This window comes from Solenopsis invicta, chromosome 6, assembly GCF_016802725.1.
Source record: "Solenopsis invicta isolate M01_SB chromosome 6, UNIL_Sinv_3.0, whole genome shotgun sequence".
NCBI classification, from domain to species: domain Eukaryota; kingdom Metazoa; phylum Arthropoda; class Insecta; order Hymenoptera; family Formicidae; genus Solenopsis; species Solenopsis invicta.
This window is the reverse complement of record NC_052669.1, coordinates 21,229,314-21,252,985: the sequence shown is the minus strand read 5'-3', so window position 1 is coordinate 21,252,985 and position 23,672 is coordinate 21,229,314. Positions and strand designations below refer to the sequence as shown.

Below are 23,672 nucleotides of genomic sequence, written 5' to 3'. Positions count from 1 at the left end.
AATATATTTACTCGTAATATTAATAGGAATAACTAAATTTATTTAATAAATAATTATAATATTTTTTTTAGTTATTAAGTTATCGCACATCTGTCATTTGGTTTGCGATATTCTAATGACATCTGTGAGGATAAATGAGCATTCCGTGTAATTACAGGATCTGTAGGTTTGCGTACGATAACGGGGTAATTTCCGTTGTTACTATATTCCATTGTCCTGCGACTGTTTCCAAAACTAAGGTAGCTGACGCTTTCCTTCTTTCTGTCTTGTTCCTCCTGCAATTAAAAAATTTCTTTACAATTAAAAATTGATTTATATTAAAAGTTTATTTTTTCTTGCCTTGAATATAATCATCGCGGAATCTTGGTATCTCTTACGAATCTCTTCCTTGCTTAAAACAATGGTCACCTCTGGAGATTTATAACATGCAGTCATTTATATATCTCGTATAATTTTGCTCGCACATTTAACTTGTACTTTCTCCACGATGTTTATATCACCTCCTTCATGTCTGTAATTATAAATCCGGTTAGCAACAGTTCTTCGAATCCGACATTTATTTACTAAGATATTTCTATATAAATACGGATAGTTTTATAATAAAAAAAAAAAATTATATATATATATAAAAGTCGGCAGAGATAAATTCAATGTTTAATATCATGGTACTATAAGAACGATAGAACAATGAAGACAAAACACGAGAAAGGAACTGAAGAGAAAAAGAAGATGAAGAGCTCTCGCCGAGATAAAAATATGCACGGGTTAGCCTTTCGCAAACAGTGATTTTCACATTATTGCGGGAATTGCGGGAGCGCAACAAACGACGCCACGAGACTTTCTTTCCTTTTTCTTCCGTGCCGCGCGACATCAAAAATACGTGTTCCATGGAGACGGGCTTTGAGAGTGCGAGTACAAGTGCGCTTTATAATTAGCCCTCATCGCGAAAATGAGCATCTCTCCCGCTCGAGCGTCTCATGCGCCTGAAGGTCTCTCAGACCGAATTAATACTATTCGGACGTGACACTCATTTTGATGTCACGTTGAAGATTATTCTTGTCTCTTCAGTACTCGATCTCGATTTGTATATCATCCATCTCTGCGTATCAACTTGCGATTACGCTATATACTTAACGTTTAAGCATCATAGTACAATCTGTCGTAATCGCAATGACGTCAATGTCGAGGTAAAAAATCGATCTATATCAGCATTGCAATGCAGTTGTCAGTTACTTTGATATACTTAATTTACTTTAATGAAAAATATCTCATCGTACAATGATGAATAATAATAGCACGCAAATCCAAAAATGTTGAAAATCTCTAATTTGCTAAAAATTTTAAAATTCATGTAATGTTTTAGGATTTCTATATAAAAAGTTTCAAAATTTTTTTAAATTTCTATATAATTTTACAACTTTTTAGAAAGTTTCTCAGACTTTTTTATACAAATTGGAACATTTTTCAGAAGTATTAAGAAAGTCTGTACATATATTTTTTAGAATTCTTTATATAACGTATCTGGAATGAATGAAGTCCACTTGATTTATTTCATTTTTTAAGATTTTTATTTAAAAGTTTTCAAAAACCTATTAAACAGAATTTTTGCTAAAAACTATTAAATTTTAAAAAAGTGAAAACTAAATTAAATGCACCTTATTCAATCCTGATATCTTATGTCACACTTGAAATATTTCAAAATTTTTAATACTGTATAAACGATTTAACAATTTTCTTCTGCGAATTTCTTTCCTTTAAAAAACTAAAAACATTGTAATTTACATATGTTGTAACATTTATATACATTTTTTTCAGTAAACCGTACAAATATTCTCTGAAGATATTAAAGTATACGTAAGATTTATTAAAGATTTTTTTCGTTACTTTTCTGTTTGTAAAAGTAATTTTCATTATTTACTTTTAGAAATGAAAATTCAAAAATGTTTCAACGTGTGTATTAGACTTCTTTTCACCAGACCTAGTTATGAATAAAATCAAGAATATATAATCGGTCCCACAAGAGCGTATACATCACACCCGCAAAAAAATTCATGAGAAATTTAAAAAGAGAATATAGATACCATTTTGAAGTACAATAGCCTACATTCAATTTCGTCATTGCTTATAATGCCATTCAAACCTCCATCGTTGTTCATTATATCCTAATAATCATTATAACTTGAATACACTTTTTTAGCTTTCGAACTTATCTGAAAAAAGCGATTTCCATATTTGTCGAATTTGAGCAGCGTAACCGTTTACAAAATTTTCATATCAAGGAACTGCCAGCCAGTTTTTGAAATTCCAGATCAAAAATTCAAACAATGTCAGGCTATAATAAGCAACAATGGAAACTAGGGATATATTAGCTAACGAAATAGGCCGTTGAATATACTTTAAAATAATATAGCCTCTGTACCTCAAAAAGTACCCAGAATTGGCTAAACGAAGCGGATGAACCGAAACCAAAATTTCTTTTCGCCGTTAAGTAAACAGTTATTAAGGAATACTACTTAAGCGTTATGAGGCATATGCGTGAGGCGATTCGCAAAAAACCGGACTTATAGAAAGACAATTCATGGATATTGCATGATAATGTATCATCGATATTGGTATGCAACTTTTTGGCCAAAAGCTCAACAAATATCATTCCTTAAGAATATTCGTAAGTTTTAGCTTTCTATGACTTGTATTTTATTCTCAAAACTCAAATTACCACTTCATGGAAAACATTTTCACTCGGAAAATGTAAAAGAAAATTCGCTGAAGGGCCTGAAGGCCATATTCTCATTGGCTTACGAAAAGTGTTTCGAAGAATGGATAAAACGTTAGCACATATGTTGCAAAAAATAAGAACAAAGTAAATTTATTCGATTAAATATTAATTTATGTCTTATTTAACAATTCTGACTACTCTTTGAGTAAATGATATATACTTCTTTACTTCACATAAAACTTGTAGATATGGTACGTTCTTGTAAGGCAAACTGTATCTATCGGAGCTAAAAAAAGCTCTAATACATCATTTAAATTATATGTTTAAAAGTGGGACATAGAAATTGTGACCGTATCACCGTGACAGATATCACGATTGCTAAAAGATTCACGAGTAATAATAGTATTTGACAAATCTTAGTACGTTGTTTTAGGGTCGCTGCACTAACTCAGCACTGCCGATTTCTCATTTTGTGACACTTATTGTGTTTCCTATTTCGGCGTCACAGCATGACGCCCAAAATCAAGGGCCTGTACGGAAGGTCTGGTGAAAGAATTACTAAAACTTTTGTCTGCCTACTTCACAAACAGAATTGAAGAGTCACGTGAGCAACGGACGACGTTGGGAATAACGCCAGAGTCTTTTCAGGGTGCTTTTGGGTATTTCCGGTTTTCGGAAAATGGAAAGGTATTCCGACTATATCTGCGCCGCACAACTCATTATTATATTCTTAACGCTTTTCAAAACAGGTATATAAACGGACCATCGAAAAAGGGAGTTGGACTTTAAACCGTTTAGATGTTGAGCAGCTTATAGATACGAAGGAACCGTTAAGTCGCGAGGGAAAGCCGGAGATCGGTATACTCGTCGCGATTTGATCTTCATAATATTACATGTTCGGAATGTTACATTCCAACGAAGTCTTTTTTATCGTGCCACTGCACCCTTCCTAATTGCGTTGCACCAACCGGTGACATTTATTGGCGTTGATTGGCACGTTGCAACAGTCATGCTACGATTCAAGGTCCGCTTGGCGCACACGCGGTGGCCGTAATAAAAACGGATAATGTCGTTATTACATATCGCGATTTAACCACGAGACTTTAGTCAGCAGATTCTTTCAAAAAAGTGTAACTGTTAATTATTTTTTTAATAGAATTTTATATCGCTAATTGATATACCTATATAACAATAATTCACATTTCTTCATATACAGAAAAAAAGAACATTCTAATTTTAAGAATATCTTTATTTGTGATATGTAAGTATTAAAATAAAATTATATAACGTTAAACAGACATAATTTTCTTATATAAAAGATTTGATATACTTTCAACAAAGAAAAATATATTATCATCATTCAATAATAATTTTCATGAATTGAGAGGAAAAAAGTACAGGAAACAATATCTTCAAACCAAGAATTTAAATTTCTTAGTATTATTATAATTATTATCATAACAATTATATTGTACTCTTTATACGACTATTATTATAATGAAATAAAAATATTAGGAAAAAGAATGCATGCTGTTGTCTCTTAAAACGTATCTATTTTATATTTCATTTTATATAAGCAACATTTAGTAACAAAAATAAAAAGTAAATGAGAAATAAGCAACATAGACAAAAGTTTAACAAGTTTTATTTTGTTTTGTGCATGCTAGCAGCATTTCAGAAAATTAGTACTTCTTATGTTAATTTTTCATTAACTTATATGGCTGATAATAACGTAATTATATAATTTTGAATTATTATATTTTCATTTTTTCAACAAATTAATTGTTGTTACTAAAAGGTTTAACATGTAACAAATAAATAACAAACATTAAGCTACAATTTCGGACTTTGATTTGCAAAAACAGCATCAAATGTGAAATATAATAAAAAATAGCTTAAGTGATACACATTTTGTACCCTTCCTCCCCCCATTATATTTTGCTTAAATTAATTTAAAATCATTAAATTCTTTAAGAACAGCGTATTTGATGTGTTAACTCGACTCGACTCCGAGTCTCGATGGTCTGTCCTTTTTAACAACAAGACACTTCTTTTACAAAAGAGGAAATAAATTGTGCAAAAGATGCAGCTAAAAAGAACAGACCATTAACTCGGAGTCGGAGTGGAGTCAGCAAATCGAACACGCTATAAATTATATATAAACAAGATTATCATTGTTTCATGATTGTCGCTTCTATATAAAAAAATTATTGTTAAACAGATTATACTAAATTTAACTTGATATTAATGTTTTTTTCGGTGTAGATTTAAATCGAAGAAAATGACTTAATTCTAGAATGACGATGATCTGAAAAATTTAATAAAAGATTGCGAGCTTTCCACTTTATTACATGATGAAAACTTCGAGATATAAGTAACTAAAAATTAATTATCCTACTGACGTTAAAGTAGCGATCTGTGAAATTGAATTCTAGCTCCCATTCTTTTCGTTACTGCATGCAGTAACGATTGCTCAACCCGCTCAGGTGCATTGGCACTAAGTCACTTACATTGCAACACAAAGCGCGCGGGAAATTGTTTATTATTATGTTTGCTAGCTCGTATAATATGTACATGTATATATTACTAATTATATTGTACGAAATATTGAGATATTTTTCATTAAATCAGTCATTAATTAATGCGCTTAAATTATCACATCTTTGTATAATAAACGATAAAAATTCCTTCAAATGCTATAGTAATTAGAAAACACATTCGTTAATGTTCTTCATTTACGTTCTTATATAATACATAATTAAGAAATAAATTCATTAACGTTTTATTACTTTTTTACTGGATAAATGACATTTGGTTAATCATCATTACCATTAGCTGCAGATAGTCGACGTGCGAGTATGGAAATGTGTGTGTCATTCAGTCTATATTTTCCTTTCCTTTTAATAGCGAACGTTTTATTCCCTGTTACCGGACTCGCAACGATAAACATCAATAATAAATCATGCATTTGCATAGCAGGAATTCACGGTGCGGTATGCATTCTACATACGTTGCCTACGAGAGATTTGAACTCCTGCGTGCGAGACAGCTGTAATACAAACTACATTACGCATATCATAAATTTCTAAAAAAAAAAAAAAAAACCAAGATTGAGATTGTGTTCGCGAGATCAAAAATCGCAGAAATCTACAGGCGGATCTGTACAATATGGCGTGAAGATCGAAAACTGCAAGAAACAAAGCAAACGTAAGCGTTCTCCGCAAAGGCTTCTTATATGCATGTGCGCGCGTGTGTCGCTGCATTGCGCGAATTCATGCGCGCCCGATGCGTGCCGGGAGAGGTTGACGCATCGTGAAGCCCGCGCTCGCAGTTGCGCGAGCTGCCAATCCAATCGGGCGCGATAACGGAAACAATGCAATCGGTGCATCGACGCGCGGGTATCGGTGCACGCGGACCAAAGTCGATGTGCGTGAGCCTCCATGACTTGGCTCACGCTTATCTCCATCGTGCCTCTAATCCGCGCGGCGGAACGAGAGCCGGGGCGAGATATCGAGGCAAACGAGCGCGTTCCTCCCCGGGAACCTCGTACAGCCTGCAGCTCGCAAGTGTTTGCTTCGCGCAGGTCGTGCGCGAAATTACGTAAATCGCTAATTGCGAGATGAGTGCGGCTCCAACTCGATGTCTCGTCTTACTTAAGAACTGATTTCCTCTTTATTGCGCATTCCTCCGCTGCAAAAAATAACTTTGAGCAGTCGTCGAAAACGCGGAATTCTCTGAAATGCACGATGCCGTTTTGTATTTAAAGAAAAAAGTAAAAATATAAAAATTATAAATTTTTCTTTATCGTACAATTAATCGCTCTTGAGCAGAAAGACATTTATATTATTTATGTGGAAACGCTTGTAAGAACAAACGTAATTTAAACATCAAATCAATTAATAATTAATAGCTCCAAGAATAAATCAATATTATTAATCGAACTGCCATTACAAGCTTAAAATCAATTCAAGTAAATAGATTCACAGATGACCTTGTGATAGAATGCAATAGAAATTGACCAAGTGTTTATCAATATTAAAATAAAAAAATAATTTCGAATGTGAAAGGTTAAAGATAATAGATAAAATTTAATTAACAATAATAAGTTGAATCCGGACTGACGAAAATGTCAAACATAAGATTAGCAGGCCTAAATGCCAGTCACAGCGATTCTTAAGCGCTAAGTAACAATTTTTAATTTTTACAGTCTCCAGCTTATTCAAATTGCGCGCTGCACATTCAGACTTGAGACACAGGATCATAAAATCGGAATACGTAATATCAATGCTTCAAAAGCAAGATCCCCTTCCCCCGGAAAAACTGTAGAGAATTGTAAAATCTAATTCGTAATATTACGAAATCTTTCGATTCGTCATTGCCCGTCATTGTTTCGCGATCCAAGCGGAAATACGGAATTGTGAATCGATGTAACGAGGGAATGGAACTTTTCTCTCCCACATGGTGTGTGCGTCACGCGTAACTACTACTGAAATGCTCGCGGTAGGAAAATAAATGCTTGTAAGGTTTGTAAAATCGCGTGAGAGAGAGACCTCGTGAATCATATCAATGGAAGAAAGAGCTATTGCGTCAAATGTGCTAATGCAATACGCTTTCTTTGAGCCGATCGATAAAATCACATCTTTCTAGATAAAAAAAAATACACACGGCTTCCCCGAGTCTTAGGAAAGATTGATAAACGTCGCATCAATAGATATGGTGATAATGTGCATTGCTGATAGCGTTCAACAATTTTGTACAAACTTGTACAATTTTTTCTATTGAAAACTTTTCAGAAGATTTAAAACTGACAACTTTCCACGAAATAATTGATCTTATATTACTCTGCTAATTAATATATCTACAAAATAATATATCAAAACAATCGATTTATTTCTTCAAGGAAAGTTTCAGAGGGTCAACAAGCAATATCTCTCTTATATTTTGATTATTTCAAATTAATGGCCGTATCGTTTAGATAAGAGTATTGCTTCAGTTCACATTTCTCTGCGATGGACAATATCCGGTAATAGCTTCGTCGAATACAAGACTGTGTGTGAGCGACCTTAAAAAATAAATTTGATGAGTAAAGCTAATAATAACAAGGCGAATTTTTTTTTAAAATAATCTCTTATATTTTCTCTCAAATTCGATAGATTCTATACCATATAAAGCGTGTCAAAACGTTCTGAGTGCCAAAACGGGCACTTTCGTGTTATTTGGCCCGCTTCATACGCATCAATCTATATAGGCATTGTGTGTATATGATACAATATTTAATACAATAATTTTTACGTTTCTCATCGTACAAAAAAGGATTCGTATCTCGACGCCTTTCTCTTGCACTCCTTGGACACTAAGATCATACATTTTCACTCTCGTTCTCGATACTTTACTGTAGATATTCACATACACACATGCGCGCTCTCTCTCTCTCTCTTTCTTCCATTTGTTTCCTCTCGATAAATCACAATGACGGAGATGTGGTCGTTTCAGACAAAACTCGATAATGATGATAATAATAATCATAATGATGAGAAAAAAAGGCATGTAATAAAATAGTTAATAACGCTATCGTAATCGTTTGCAACATGAAAATAAACCGATAAACTGTTCGATTCAACGACTGTCGCATTTTTGAGCTGCCACACGTCGAAGGAACCGCGCTTGTTTTCTGTGTTATCCTTTCTTTCTCAACGTTGACCACGTACGTGCCAAATATACGTAAGATAATACGTCGATAAGCAACGCAGCGCCGTATAATCGTGGAGTCTTCGGCCGTGCGAATTACATCGATTGCACGCAAGAGTGTGACAAGAGAAACTCGACATTTCTGCGAAGTAATGTGATCGGGAAGGCATAGAGATGACGGCGCACACAAAGTTACACCGAGGTCCACCGAAGTCCCGTTGCGGGATCGGTGAATCTTCATGTCATCGCGACACAATAGAACAATAAATAAGGAATAGTTGAAATACTGATATTGCGCGCGAGGAGGGCACTGGTACATAACTTACGCACAATTTCGTACAAATACAATACAATAAATATATATGTACGCTTATCGGCAAAGGATACTTGGCGGCGCTTTTGGTTCTTGCTTCCCCCTCGCGCGAGAAACCGTAAGGCACGAGCAATTCGAAGGCACCTGACGAATTTAGAGGCGCGTTTGTCGTTGTAAGTTGATCGTATCAAAATATAAATTTTCGATATGCATATGTATATATAAGTAGATAAATTTATCTTTTCTCTATCTGTATATATATGTATATATACGTGTATATGCCTCACTCTAAATTTATATATATACATATACATAAATATATAAACTTTCTTTGTACACGTACAATACGACCATTATGCATACAACATATTTACTTGTGTGTTGTACGGACTATAAAACGCGGGGGCTCGCCCACGAGACTCCCCCTTCTATGCACTTAAAAAATATTGCTTGTATACGCTTTATGCCTCTCGTTAACAGACTCTTGTGGGCTGCGTAACATACGTACTACAACACACAAATATAGACGTATACTCGAATGCACTCCGATGTACACATGCACACAAGAAGACACTCTTTGACGACTTATTTTTTCGCACGATCAAAAATCTTTTTTTCGTCATGCGGTCCCTTATTATGTAAAATGTATTATGGCATTATGTAATTTATTATGGCTTACGATTACGCTAAACTTTTTTATTGTACACTGCCTCCTTGACCACTATTAGCGATCGCGGGCAAGGCACGGAACCTATTTATTTTGTTCTAGCTTTCGATCCTCGGACTTGGCTGGCGAATTGTTCTATGAAATAGATTTGTTCCTTTAGGCATAATAATAATAATAATAAAGTAACAAGTTGAAAATTCTGTATTTTTTAAAGTACTTAAAAAAATAGCATTAAGTAAAATTTATATTTCTTCCTATCCAAAAAGAAATGTAAAAGAGAGAAATATTTTTGATCATATGTTAGGATATGTAACCCCAAGAGAGTAATTATTATAATTACGTCATAAATTTATTATTCGTGAGACAATAAATTAGAGCTCGGTACGAAGCGATCGCGCAGGCAATCGCGTTGGATAATGCCGTGCCATGAATGAGCTCGATTAAGCGTGAATATTGAAACATTAACGTAACTGCCCTGTCTGCAGCAGTGATTTACAAAATTGCCCTTCTTGCCTGTCGCCTGGCAACCGTTTGATTGTTTAGAAATTCGCTCAGTATCAATTTCCTCGAATCGATTATTAAAATATTAACAATCTCTATAAAGTCACACTCGTAACCACACAATTTCTTCTTTTGCTTTTAACATTTATTTTAAGTGCGATGTAATCGTTTCAGAATTTGATCGACTGATATAAGAAAATTGAGGAAAACCTACGTTATGAACTATGATCGATATCGCCATACTTCTTTCCGGTCTAAGGAAGATATCTCTTATAATCTAATACGGGTTTCTTTACGATCAACTAACGATGATTCACAAAAGTTTCCCCTCTGATAATTCGCCAGCAAAGTCAGACATAAAGAAATTACTTATCTATTCGAGGATCGTAATGCATCTCGATCTCAGTGCATTAGGAACGAGAGTTCATTCATACTAAGGCCCGATTTCACAAACGTTAGTATGGCTTTAAGCGGGATTTAAATGTGTCTGTTTTTATTTCTTTTTAAATAAATAAAGACAGACACATGTTTAAGTATTGCTTGAGGCCAAAATAACGCTGGAACTAATAAAGCCTGAAACATTTACCTAAAATTGTTACACCTGTCCTCCACGATGCAAGAATAAAAAAAATAATCAGTTTAAAATTATAAATCTTTCTAACTTTATGAACAAAAAATCTTGTGATAACCAGAGATAATTATACAAAGAATACAAATATTTTAAAAATTCGTTAGTAGAAATTTTGCAACGTACAAAAGAATAAAGAAAATCTGTTTTTAAATACGTTTTTTTCTCAAACAAAGAGTTTAGCGTTTAGAATAAAGAATTTAAAGTTTTTTAAAGAATTTTAATAAAGAAGTTCAAGAATTAAATAACATTAATAAAATTTAAAAGCTCGTAAACAGTTTCTCTGTCTCTGTGGAGAAATAATTGAATATTGATTGTCAAAATGTAAGCACTTAGATATTTTAAATGACTTGCTCGTTATTTATTGCTCATATGATATTTAGTGACAGAATTGACTCGATACCAAAATACACAGCTTTCTTTTCGTCTGAATTACTTGACGTCGATTAACGGCGTCGAATTCAAAGGAAACTTTTATAATTTAAATGATATAAGTAATATGACTAATCATCGTTAGAACAATCACCTTTCTAAGTTGTCTATTCTAGATACTAATTCTATTTCACATAATATTATTCTATATTTTTCAACATTATACAATTGATGTATATAACATTGTACAACTGATACGTGATTTGTCTTATTGCGCACACACACACACACACACACACACACACACACACACACACACACACACATATTCCTACGATGCCTCGCATGCGCAATTATACAATTAAAATATAAATATATTACATAAGGCACGTAATATTCTTTCAGAGCCGTTCTCGTGTATCTTTTTAATTCCCTTTGCTCACCTCGTCCGATTTTACCGTCAACTTAACAAATTAATCATCATCGTTTTACGTTCGGCAAATATGCAATGACTTCCCGTCGTTAATAACGTTTAATCACATAATATCTTCGTCATTATCCGGCAAATTAATTCACAGAGAACGAGATGCACAACGAGCGAATCTGTTCGCGCTTTCTAACGTGTCTATTATATTCTAAAAAATATTAATATATGCGTGACTACAAGCGCATAAATATGCGTCTTTATCAAGCATAAAAAATTATTCACATCTTGTCTCACATCTTGAGAAAAAGAAGGCACGAGAAATGGTCTCTGCGGAAGTGGTTCATTTTGTTTCGAATTCCCATCTTCTCTCATAGTCTTTTTTAACTTTTTTTTTCATTTTTTTAGATTCGGATTCATACAAAAATAGAATATTTTTCCCAAATGGAAAAATCGATTAAACTCTAAACTTTAAAATAACACTGTACATATAGCCACTGAATACATAGGAGTATACAGTGGAAATTTAATAATGTTTTTATTCCTTTCGATATTTACATATTTACATTTTTACATATTTACAGGCCATTTAAGAGACGGGCCACTTAAGAGAGAACAATGAAAACACGAAAGCAAGAAAGACTCAACAAGTTTCAAACACTGAGAAGGGAGATGACAAAGTTTTTTTTTTATAATACGATACGCGTGATATATGTGCGCATGGAAGAAATTGTTTGAGCAATTAAATGATTTTTGCAGATCGAATATTCACGACTGAGTAATGAATGCGATCGCGCGACCAGTTCGCGGAAAGCTATGGGTGGCGTGCTACTAAGAAATCATGCGATCAACGCCCGTGGATAGCTTTACGTAGAAAATAGACAAAATGGAAGGAACATGACCTGAAAATGTTGTTTTTGTCTGATGCAATGGCTCAGTACGAAACAATATGTAATATTGATATAAGATCAAACTGAAAATTTAGACAAGCACTAAGCTAAAAATATTCTTTGCATATAAGACTGTCTTTTTATACTTGTTACATAATGCTACAAGAACAGATTCATTGTATTTCATGATACTTCGGCTCAAACATTTCTTTCCGCGAACTTTCTTTTGATGCGACGCAATGGCTGCGCTCTCTGATATAATCTTATAATTATAGCAAACGAATTCGACCTCTAAACGGCCTAGCTGATAACCACCGGTCTCTAATCTCAACGATAAAGCGGTGAAAAAAAATCTGCTAGGATATCTACACAATTTTTTCAAGAGGAGCGAGCAGATGATGGAGGGGTAAAGAGTCGAGCAGGTCTGGTAAAGTTAGAAGACGCCAGTCGAGGACGCGACCATGTATAATCTCCTTCCACGCCTCGAGTCGTCCAATGGCCGATTAAGACTTTATCGCGATGTATACCACGGTACTGACGATCCGTGGAAACGATAAGTGCTTACGTGGTCTGCTACGTGTAGTAGATCACGCACCAATCGATCTTTCACTGGCACATTCTCACCCGAGAAACCTGCAAGTCTGACTTTACACCTCCAAGCTAATTGAATGTAATGCAATACGATCGTATAATGGTTTTTTTGTCTAAGTTTAAAGAAATGTGTCTATATAGAATGAAACAAAAGAAATGGACACAATGGTTATTCCATGAGTCTGCATTGTTTGCAGAGGGGGTTCAAAAAAGAAAGTTACATGTAGAGTGAGGCGCTAACAACAGGCGGAAATCCTGTATACAGATCAGGTCTCCAAGGCACTCGCAGATTAAGCTCAAAATCATAATTGTGATTTTGACTCTCGTTGAAATTACAAATTATCTGACAATTACTATTATTATTGTAATTGATATTATGACTGTTGATAGATAAATCGTGTTGAACGACACATTTCTTTATAGGTTTACTCACGGGATTATCTAGATAAGGCTTGAAAGTGATGGCATCATGATTAGTCGAAGTCAATTTCGGTTTTACAAGACAAAGAGGCTCATCTTGAGAAGGTACATCGCAAAAGTCGTCCATATCTGAAGATTTTTCGCAGAATCTTTTCGGCGACGGCATCGTATCGTAGCAGCAAGAAAGCATACAATGCTGTCTCTTCAGAGGTGAAAATCTTTGCTCGCATCCTTCAGAAAAGTTAGAAACCACGGAATTTGCTCTGGACGAATAAGAATATGTTTTAATCGAAGGCTCTGTGTAACAGGATTCTCTTAAGGACAGTTCTTGATAAGAAGACGTCGTCGACATTGTAGTATGACTGTCTGCAGAGCAAGATAGACTGCAAGGTGCAACGGATTCTATCTCAGAGGATGGTTCTATTACAATGCAGTGTTGAAAATTTGGGGGATGTTGAGAAGAGATGATACCAACATCGCAGCCAAAATGCGTTGACAATTGTTCATGTTCCGTCTCAAGTCGGTCACGCAACAATGAACTACAATTCGAAACTTGTCGTAACGAAGCGTAACTTGTCGTCAAATCCAACGGTGAGTCACCGGAAGCAACTTCCTGGACAGGGCTCAACTGCGAATTTTCTCGAAGGGCGATTTCTTTTCTAATCTCCGGCTCTTGTTCCAACCATTTCTGTACTTGACGACGATTTATGTTAAATTTTCTCGCGGTAGCTCGTTGATTTTCCTTTACGTCCTTGTCACAATAGAAAGCATTGATAACATTGAATTTAAAACGCAAGGGAAAAGATCGTCTGCGAGTGAAATTGCCTGCATTTGAATTGTTGGGAAGAAGGAGAGGATCCACCTCACTATCCGACCAGTTGTTTCTAGATCTTCCAGCAGAATCAGGAGGGCTTGAAGGTAAAGAGTAACCATTGCAGTCATACGGAGGGCTTACCGATCCTGAACTGGTCCTGAATTGATCTGGTGGCGACCCATCAACAGGTGGTCGTTGATAATCAATGCATGAAGATGCAATTGCTTCTTCCCTCTCGTCATACACTTCGTCATCTTCCAAATCCACTTCTTCTTTGATTATTGTCCTGCAGCATTCTATCTTCTCCTGTATTTCTTTCTCGCTCTTCTCTTCGGTATGCTGCGTTGTCTCTTCCGATTCTTTCTCCTGCTTGTGCAGAAGCGATGGGATCGACTTCTTGGAATCCAGCGGTGGGCACGTGTGTGCGTGCTCATGAGCGTGCACGTGCAAGTACGAGCTCGCAGGAGCTCGTGAAGAATCAACAAAGTGAACGGATGACGAGGAGCCACCGCTATCGGCACTTCGATGCGATACCGGCGAGAGTGGGGCTCGTGGGCCATCGGAAGAGCCCGTCGATTCGTACGCCCCTGACGTCGCCGCTGTGTCTGGACTCGCTGGCTCTGTCTTTATCATCGACGGCGCTAGCAGCAGGCAGTACGATCTCCCGTCGAATGAATCGACGTTCCCATAACTTTGTTCTCGTTGCTGTGAATGATGATTCGGTGAATGATTATGAGCGCTATTATTAATATCGTTCACGTTGTACCGATGCTCCTGATGTGGTAAATGGTAGTTCGTCAAAGTTTGATATACCTTTACCTCGTTCCTGGCACTGGACGTTGAATCTGCTTCTGCATCTCGCTGCCCATCTTTGTTCCATACGTAGTAATTACAGTCTTGATCCACTTGCGTATCCGAATATCCATGAACCTTTGGTATACGAGATCTGTCAAATTCTTCAACCAAACGAACTTGTTTGTTGAAACGTCGTTCTGATGAATATTCTTGATTCTGATGAATATAGCTCACAGATGTTAGGCATAGGGGCAAAACCGTTTCGGTGGTAGTAGTCTGAACGCTATATTGGGGCGAGGAGGGTGCACTGCCATGCGGAGGATGAGAAGGTGGGGGCCCTTGCTGTGTAGTCAGCTCGTCGCCGTGCTGTCTGGCGAGGTTGAGGTTCAAGGCCGGCGTTGCTGGAGTCACGGTAATCCCTGTGGCTTCCGTCACAGTACTATCCGATTTAGAAACACTCGCAGCGGAAATAGTTTCCGATGAGACGGTCCCAGTATTTCCATTTTCAACGCTGCTTCTGAGCTGCTCCTCACATTGCAACCATTTTTGTATTTGACGACGGTGAATACCGTATTTCCTTGCAGTGGCACGCTGATTCTGCCGACAATCCTTGTCGTGTCTGTAGGAATCTAAAACTTTGATTTTAAAAACCGTTGGAAAAATACGTCTAGTACCCATAACGCCCACAGATTTTCGCATATTCTGCTGCTGGTGTTGTTGTTGATGCACTGATTGTTGGTGCTTTGAATGAATCATTTTCACTGAGTTATCCTCACTGAGCATTTCACTCACGTTATAAAGTTTTCGTTTAAAATATTACACATGACTTTTTCACACCTGTGCAATGGCCGTCACGTTAATCACGAGTCCGGGTATAACGGCGATGCAGGTAACAGCTACTACGAATTTCGAAACCGGCACTGTCAACGACGCACGAGACTACCTTAACGCTTAACATTGCACGATGCGATCTGACCGTGCGGCGCTAGAGTTCCTTTTAGGTCTTGGATGCCGTAACTAATTTTCCCCACCGGCGAGTCTGCCGCTGCTTCTCACTGGTCTTTCCCCTCCGCTCTATCGCCATCTCTTACTCTCTCGTTCCCTCGAGCCTCTCTTCTCACATTCCCGGCCTCTCCTCTATATACCCCCACTCGCTCGTCAGTTCGTTTAGCGCTATCTTCGTTCAACGTATCACTTTCGTCGTTTTCCCTCTTTCTATCTAATGGTCGCCCCCTCGACCATCATTGCCCCATTCGTACAGCACGGCCAGCACGCTAGTCTACCGCCGAAGGCAGCTACCAGTCATTCTTCTTTCTCTATGCCACCGACCTAACCTTCTCTCTTTCTACGGAGCAGGATCTCTCGTCATTCTGCCTCGATCGCCTACCTAACTGCCCGCAGGCATAGACATCTTCCCCGTCCTCTCCTTTCTCTCTTCCCTTTCACACCTCAACGCCATAAACTCCGCCATTTTGGGCTCACTTCCGTTAATGACGCGCGGGAAACGTCACGCCGGCGTGACGACGACGCTCTCGGCGCCATGTTGTCTGCCTGAACGTCTGACTGCCTGCTTGCGTGCCGCTTAGCAGTTCGCCGTGGCAGCCAGCATGGAGCCCCGATTTTTGCTCGCCTTTCTCTTTAAGCTGATCCTGTCTCCGTTCGACTTCTCAAAGCACGAGGTCGAACACGCACGGAATGTAACATTCCGGATGTTTTTATAATTCATTACATGGCGTACATTTAAAAAACGGAAACAGTATCACCGTGTAAAATTTAAATGGATTGTAATAAATTTCAAAATCTATTCCTCGAAGAACTAGATATGTAATTTAGATTAGGTCACTAACGTATGTCGAGGTATGAACATTATGATGTATATATCGTATACGCATGTCCGAGTCGGCAGTAGTACAGGAACTTTTAGTCAGGTAAAGCGGCTAGTGGGTGAGGGAATTTTGCCTTCCAGGAAAAGCGCTTATGGCTTACAGCTAATGTTAGGCTTATTGAATTAGAAATCGCCAGTCTTACAACTCAACGATAAAGTTATAATTATTTTTTCTAGTTGAAACTATAGTGATCTTTTAGCTTACTATTAGATACCATTTATTATTAATATAATGTTCTTATTTATACGATTTTTTATGAAAGAAATTTCACTTTTATTTTTTTTCTTTTACTTTCTTTTTTTTATGTTATTAAAGTTGCTTTTGAATGAAATTTTGAGGTATACGATAGCCTCTTACATATGCGCCGTGGAATGAGATCATGTTGTTTTTGTGGCGTGAGCCGACAGTTAATATGTTTAGCTTCACGCGCCGTTGCCATGTCTCTTCTTAGCCACACGTAGGCCGCAACGCATACGAACGCGCAGAGACCCGCGAGGCAATGACGCAAGCCGTACGCTCGCATATACTTCGATGAACGAGCACGTGAGCAAGATAGACCGATAAAAAGAAGCGGACGAGAGGCCTCGTAAATTTCCACGATTCGCGCCACCGGCAGAAACCAAGGATGCCGACGAATCCTCTCGCAGTTCTCTGAAGAAGCACCCTACTCTATTTCCAAGAATCACGGCGGCTATTCTTGTGCCCGCATCACGATGAAGCCTGCTTTTGAACACGTCCGCCGTGCAGCAAGAAGGCACCTGCCTTCTCGCGCAGATCGGCCTTCGTATAGTTATATAGGCACAACTCATCGCTCAAGTATTTCACTACCTGCGTCCGTGAAACAGAGATCTTCCTGTTGATTTGCTACATGAGCAATTGATAATATTAATTGCATGTCGCAATAATATTAAGCATTCTATCGAACGATTTATAAAACTTTATTTAGTTTACTCTATGGTTAGTTTAGGCGATCATATGTCGCTTTCTTAGATATTTTTTTTACGTTTTTTTTATTCATCTGTTCCACAAATTCTATCTTTCGCCTTCTAACAAGCAAATGAAAGTATTTGGTGATAATAATATCGGCGACAAATATCATAAGGAAAACATCGAGGCAGCAGCAGACCAGCAGTCGCCTAGTGCGGCACGACGGCTGGCACGACTCGTCGGATTTGTCCTTGGGGCCGAAGGTAGGCGCAGCTCGAAGACAGAAATGTGGCAACATAGCAGGCGCCCCCTCTTTTGTCCGCCGGCCGGTCTTGCCAGACAGGGTGTCGCCAGCTCGGTCGGCCTGGTCGTCCGGGTTAGCACGAGGGACGAGGAAAGGGAGAGCATGACGGAGAAGGAAGAAGGGAGAGTTTACGTACATGTATATGCGTCTGTGTGCGATAGAGCAGCACTAAGAGGGAAGAGACGCGCCATGGGGGGAATCGTTCGAGCGGTGGACGTAGGAAAGATGAGAGGCGCGGGACGAATGTAACTCGCAGCTCGCAGCCCATATGAGATCGTTGTGTGTGCGTATTATAGGATCGGTCATGGACCTACATTCACGCAGGCCAGGCATGTTTGAAAACTCGCGTTCTTCTGGAATGTGGCCTGCGGAGCCCCCTTCGGCAACCTCCCTCTTTCCTCCTCATTCGCCGGCCCTGCAAGTCTCCTCAACGCAGTGGACGTTGCTCGGACGCCTACCTACGCCCTCTCCTCGCCCCACTGTTCTCCCATGATCCCCGCTTACCCGTCACATTGCCGCGACCACCAGCTTGGCGCCCCAAATAGTCGCGTAACCAAAGACGCGCCTCTGGCCTGGCTTGGTCGCGCCAGACTTCTCGGCGCCCAAATGATGTACGTCGACCATTTCTGTCTTTCTTCTTCCCTCGCACTTGCTCATACAGCTGTTATAGCCTTCGCTTTCCGCGCTCTCCCCCCCCCCTCTCTCTCTTTTCACGTACTTATGCACGAGCACGACGGGAAGGAGGTTTTATAGAAATGATAAAGAAGAACGAGAAGAAAAAGATAGATGGGCCAAGTTTCTATTTACCAGTATCTCGTACTATGCCTTCAATTCATTACTCGTGTGACCATTACTACACCAACAACGAGAATTGGTTGTATAATACAAAAATGGGCAAAAGAAAGAGTACAGATTTGTGATTCGCAGTGAAAATCGCATTAGAGATTGCTTTTCAACTTTCTCGTTTATCACATAGATAAAGGGATCAAGCTTGTGTTAGCAGAAACGAGACAGGCGGTCGCCTACAAATGCTCAACTTCGTGTGGGCGAATTAGATTAAATCTAATCTCGGAATCGTGTTAAGTTTTGGTGAAGTTGGCTATCGTTCAAAAATTTGCGTTATTCTACCCTGTATGTTTCGTGTTAGCAGCTCTTGCCAGAACTTGTTTCGCACATTTAGACTTTCATTATTTCCCACGTCAAATTTTACTTGTAATATATGTTGCTAATTCCTCTTAAATTTCATAATCTCAGCTATTATTTGTCGAAGTTATGTATAGCATAGGTCGCAAAAGTCTGCGTCTCTCTAATTTAATGATTGATATCTGGCACTTTGTCATGTGTTTTCGTCATACGCAAAGTTTCCGCATATTGCGCTTTGTATTTATAGTTTTGCGAATATTTGCATTTTGAATTGGCATCGTAATTCCAGAAGTAAAGTCGCTCGATAACAGCGGATTGGACGTGGAAAGAATTCGTGAACTATGACATGTTACGAATCCAAGTGCGATAAGCGATCATGGCCATTGGGGAACAACTGTATATGCGCACACTCATCTTTTATCCAGAATAAAGAGCGGCACTCGTTGAAATCGTACTCGTGCAGTTTATAACAGCTAAACTTATTTATGTGCATACTAACTGGGAGAGCGATACACATACGTCGTAACACACAGTTGCGTTAATGCATGCGTGCATACATGCAGCGTATATTACGTGTTGTGTATGCGTGCATAGCGTCGAATCTAATCATATAACAGGGACGGATCGACTCTAAATGTTTCTACATTTTTTAAGATTTTCCAACTTAAAAAAGTAGAGAAAAATCATGTGATTTTTCAGGCATACATATCTTTTAGCAAAAAACTTTTTAGCATTGTCACCTGTTAAATAATAAACAATAAACAAAATTAAAGTAAAAATGATAAACTTGTTATTTAAAAATACCTGCTTTATAATCTTAAATATTAATGCAAAAAAGTTAAAAAAAGTTCGCACTCGTAATCTTGTTAGATTCTAATAAATTAATTAAATTAATAACCGTCTTACTCGTTTATGGTCTTTAATTATTCTGATTTATAACACGAGCGCAAAACCATTGGTTAAAAAAAGTTATTCATAATTATTTAAACGTAATAATAAACGACACTGCCACATTTTCATTAGTATGACGTTGTATTTAAAGAAAATTATATAATTTATTTTACATTCTTACACAATAATGATATATTAATTTTTTTTTTAATTCTGAAATGTTTTCTTTAAACTCTATTCTTTCTTATAAATGTAATTGTTCAAAATGTTTATACTTTGTTTGCGATTAAATTACTTAAAATTCCTTTTCATAAGACTCAATGCTATTTTAATCAGTTGTTTAACGAAAACTATACAGCCAAAAATTTTGAAAAAATTTGAGAATATCTATGTATCAATCATAAACTTTTGAAAACTTCATCAAGTTCTTATATTAAGTAAAAAGACCCACAGAACCTATTAAAACTAAAGTAGATAATTAAATTTAAATCCTGATCTGAATAAAGAGTATTTTTTAGGATGTAAATGTTCTTAAAGTAGCAGGATGGTAATAATGATTACTTGCTTCTTTTGTTGTATTTGATCAATAAATAATGTCCATTTGCACCAAGATAAGTTAATAAACTTTTTAAATTAAAATTGAAGTTAATAACTTATAAAAATAATTTAATTGCATTATAAGCAAAAAACTAATTAGTTAAATTACATTAAAATGAAATTAATTAAAGTTAAACGTCATTTTTGAAAAGCATATTAAAATAGAAATTAATAAATTTTTAAGATTAAATTACTTAAAACAATTATAATATGAATCATAAAATAAATTTAATGTTTTATTTGTAAATTAAGTTTATAACGGAGAAATGTTTTTTATGTAGAGTATTTCTAATTTTTTTCTTTTACATAAAGTTTTACTTAGAAAAATAGTTAATAAATTAAAAATTATGTATTTCAAAAATAGCTAGTTAAAGTTAAAAATAAATATAAATCATTTAAAATTAGGTTAAATTAAAAGTTACTAACTTTTTAATTTTGTTATTTAACTTTTAATTGTTTAAGTAGTTACTATCCAACCTTGATTTTCACCAATGTAAATTAACTTTAATCTCGGTTTAATTTATCTTATTTTTTTCTTCAAGTTCTAAGAATTAGAAAAAGATAAAAAATAAATTAAAACTAAGATTAAAGTTAATTTACAATGATAAAAGTAGTAGGAATAAATATAAAACAATTAAAAATTCGCAAATTTTTTTATGATTTACACTTTTTTAATAATGTGCTCTGTAATCGAAAATAATCGTTTTTCGAGCTAAGAAACATGAATGTGTATCTACAATCAATAATAATAAATACAAAGTAAATTGATCTAATTTATAAAACTGTTGAACAAACGTCCCTGATTATGCAACGCGTATCGACTAAATGCTGCGCGTTCGTTCGGTCGGATTCGAGTCAGCCCGCGTTGTTGAATGTGCCAGCGTGTAGAAATACATCTCCTCCGTAGGCGGTCGTGCGATGGCGCCTACTCGCGCGCATACCTACCTACCTGTAGCCCCCGAATGGCTAACCTCACAACAGGCGGAGGCCGTTCTCCGTAACGGCTCACGAAACTCTCGTTTCACCGAGATTCCTCCGTCCGTGCGTCACGAGAGAGAAAGAGACGGAGATAGAGATATGCCCGCCCGTCTCTCTACGCGTACCCGTTCGTCGCGCGCGCAGCCGGTAGCCGTTGCCACCGCGAAAGCGGACATTCGAGAAGCGAACGAGCGAAACCAGCGAAAAAAACCCGTCGAGCGAACTGACGGACGCACGGACGGAAGGACGATCGGTCGATGCGACCGCGGAAGAAATTCTGCAAACGATGATAGGAAACGAACGTTATCACGCGAGTGTGGACACCGACGTGATACACAAACGCATTACATACGTGCATATGTGGGAGAGTCGTCGGTCGTCGCGATGCAACGTCGATGATCGGTTTTTAGCGACGAGCCTGACGCACACATGCAGTACGCACACGCACTAACCTTTATCTTATCATTGTCGAAGGCGGATCGAGGTTGACTGGTTGTTTGCTATAGTATCAAGACTCGACGTTTCAATGCGCATTGACCAACGCTCTCGCTCTCTCTCTCTCTCTCTCTTTTCTTATCCTTCTATTGAAAGAGAGAGAATTCCACGAGGGTAAAATATATCACCCTGCAATTTCGATCGCATACGATTCACGACGGCACGGCGCGAAGAGCGCCGCAAATCTCTCCGGACGGTGGCGATTCGCTTTATCGGCCGAGCAATAAAACAAAAAATTATACGCGCGGTAAAAAGATGCTGTTTTATCTGCGGAACTTATTATCGATATATCTTCGATGAATCGATCGACTGACACACTCTCGCACAAAGATAACTCAGCAAACGAATATAAATTGAAATGGATAGAAATGAATTCATTTCGGCATTTTTGAATTCACGCTTCAGAGTTTTCGAATTTATTTGAATCCAAAAATAATACGGATATGAATACATCTAAAATTAAAATAAACACATTTCATATTTCAATCCATTTGAGTCTATTTGGATTTAAAAATATTCCGGGACTCTAAAGCGCTTGTTCATTATGCGAAGCTTATGCAATAATATAGCTACATATATAATAATAGCTATATATATATATATATATATATTTTTTTTTTATATATTTAGATATATATGTATCTATGTATACAACTGTATAATAGATACAAATCCCTGTTTTTTAAATTTAAATGTAATAAATTTAACAATGAATACATATTAGATATACGTATATGTATGTATTCAGTCGACACAAAACATTATTATATTATATCTATATCATATCTATGTTAAAATTTTGCAGTCAACAACATAATATTATTATAGTACAAATTATATTTATATGTTGACATATAAATGTAATATAACTTATGTGTTACAGCACATTATATTGTTAACATAGATATATAATATAAATATAAAAAAATAAGAATATAAGATAAAGGGTTACTAGATATTTGGGAAAAGAAAATACAAGGATATTGAGGATATAAATAAATAAGGAAAATGAAGTAAGACATTGATTAATGTACAGAAATTTGGAGCAGGTTAAAACCTTGTGTACACGATACTAAAAATCGGTCCGAAAAAGGGAACTGATCAATCGTATTAATCAGTTAGCTGAATTGTTCAAATTGATCGATTCTCTCTGTCAGAGATCTCTAGCATCGTGGGCACAAGGCTTAATAATATTGGTTAGAGGACACTTAAAACTATTTTGTATAAAAATTTAATATTTTAAAAATATTCCTATGTCCGCTAAATCCCGTAAAAAAATATTTTCAAAAACATTTTGGATATCATTGACAGAAACCTTTACAAATTATTGTTAAAATCTTTTTAAAATGTTTCTCGTACCATTTTTTGGAATAATTAAAAAACATTTTTTGGAAATATGATTAACTATACTTCAATTGTGGAAAATAATTTATAATTCTGTGTAATCAATGAAAAGATTTTCTTATATAAAAATAATAGCGCTTAATCGGTAAAACAGATCATTGCTAACATTTCTTTAAATTAAAGAACATGAATATCCGTGCATATCCGTGTACTGTCCGTGTAAAAGGTAAAATTGTATCACTTTTTTTGCGTTTATATGTAAAATCTGTAATTATATTAAAAAATCCA

At 36.6% G+C, this 23,672-nt stretch overlaps 2 protein-coding genes across 4 annotated transcripts; both read right to left on the bottom strand.

Annotated features, from left to right (window-relative positions):
• Positions 1 to 19: 19 nt before the first annotated feature.
• On the bottom strand, positions 20 to 22,398 carry LOC105203793. Of its 3 annotated transcripts, none has more exons than XM_011172695.3 (3): positions 21,998 to 22,398; positions 340 to 511; positions 20 to 275 (listed from the first exon to the last, which is right to left on the bottom strand). In XM_011172695.3, the coding sequence occupies exons 2-3, from the start codon at positions 433 to 435 to the stop codon at positions 75 to 77; spliced, it is 297 nt and encodes a 98-aa protein (XP_011170997.1). In that variant the 5' UTR covers positions 436 to 511; positions 21,998 to 22,398; the 3' UTR covers positions 20 to 74. The 3 variants fall into 3 exon arrangements, with proteins under 3 accessions (XP_011170997.1, XP_011170996.1, XP_039306226.1); XM_011172694.3 differs by having other exon boundaries at positions 21,898 to 22,397; XM_039450292.1 differs by lacking the exon at positions 21,998 to 22,398 and having other exon boundaries at positions 340 to 1,363.
• On the bottom strand, positions 7,825 to 17,737 carry LOC105203794. The gene has a single exon (XM_011172698.3). It carries the CDS (start codon positions 15,600 to 15,602, stop codon positions 13,008 to 13,010), a length of 2,595 nt encoding a protein of 864 aa, XP_011171000.1. The 5' UTR covers positions 15,603 to 17,737; the 3' UTR covers positions 7,825 to 13,007.
• Positions 22,399 to 23,672: the final 1,274 nt, after the last annotated feature.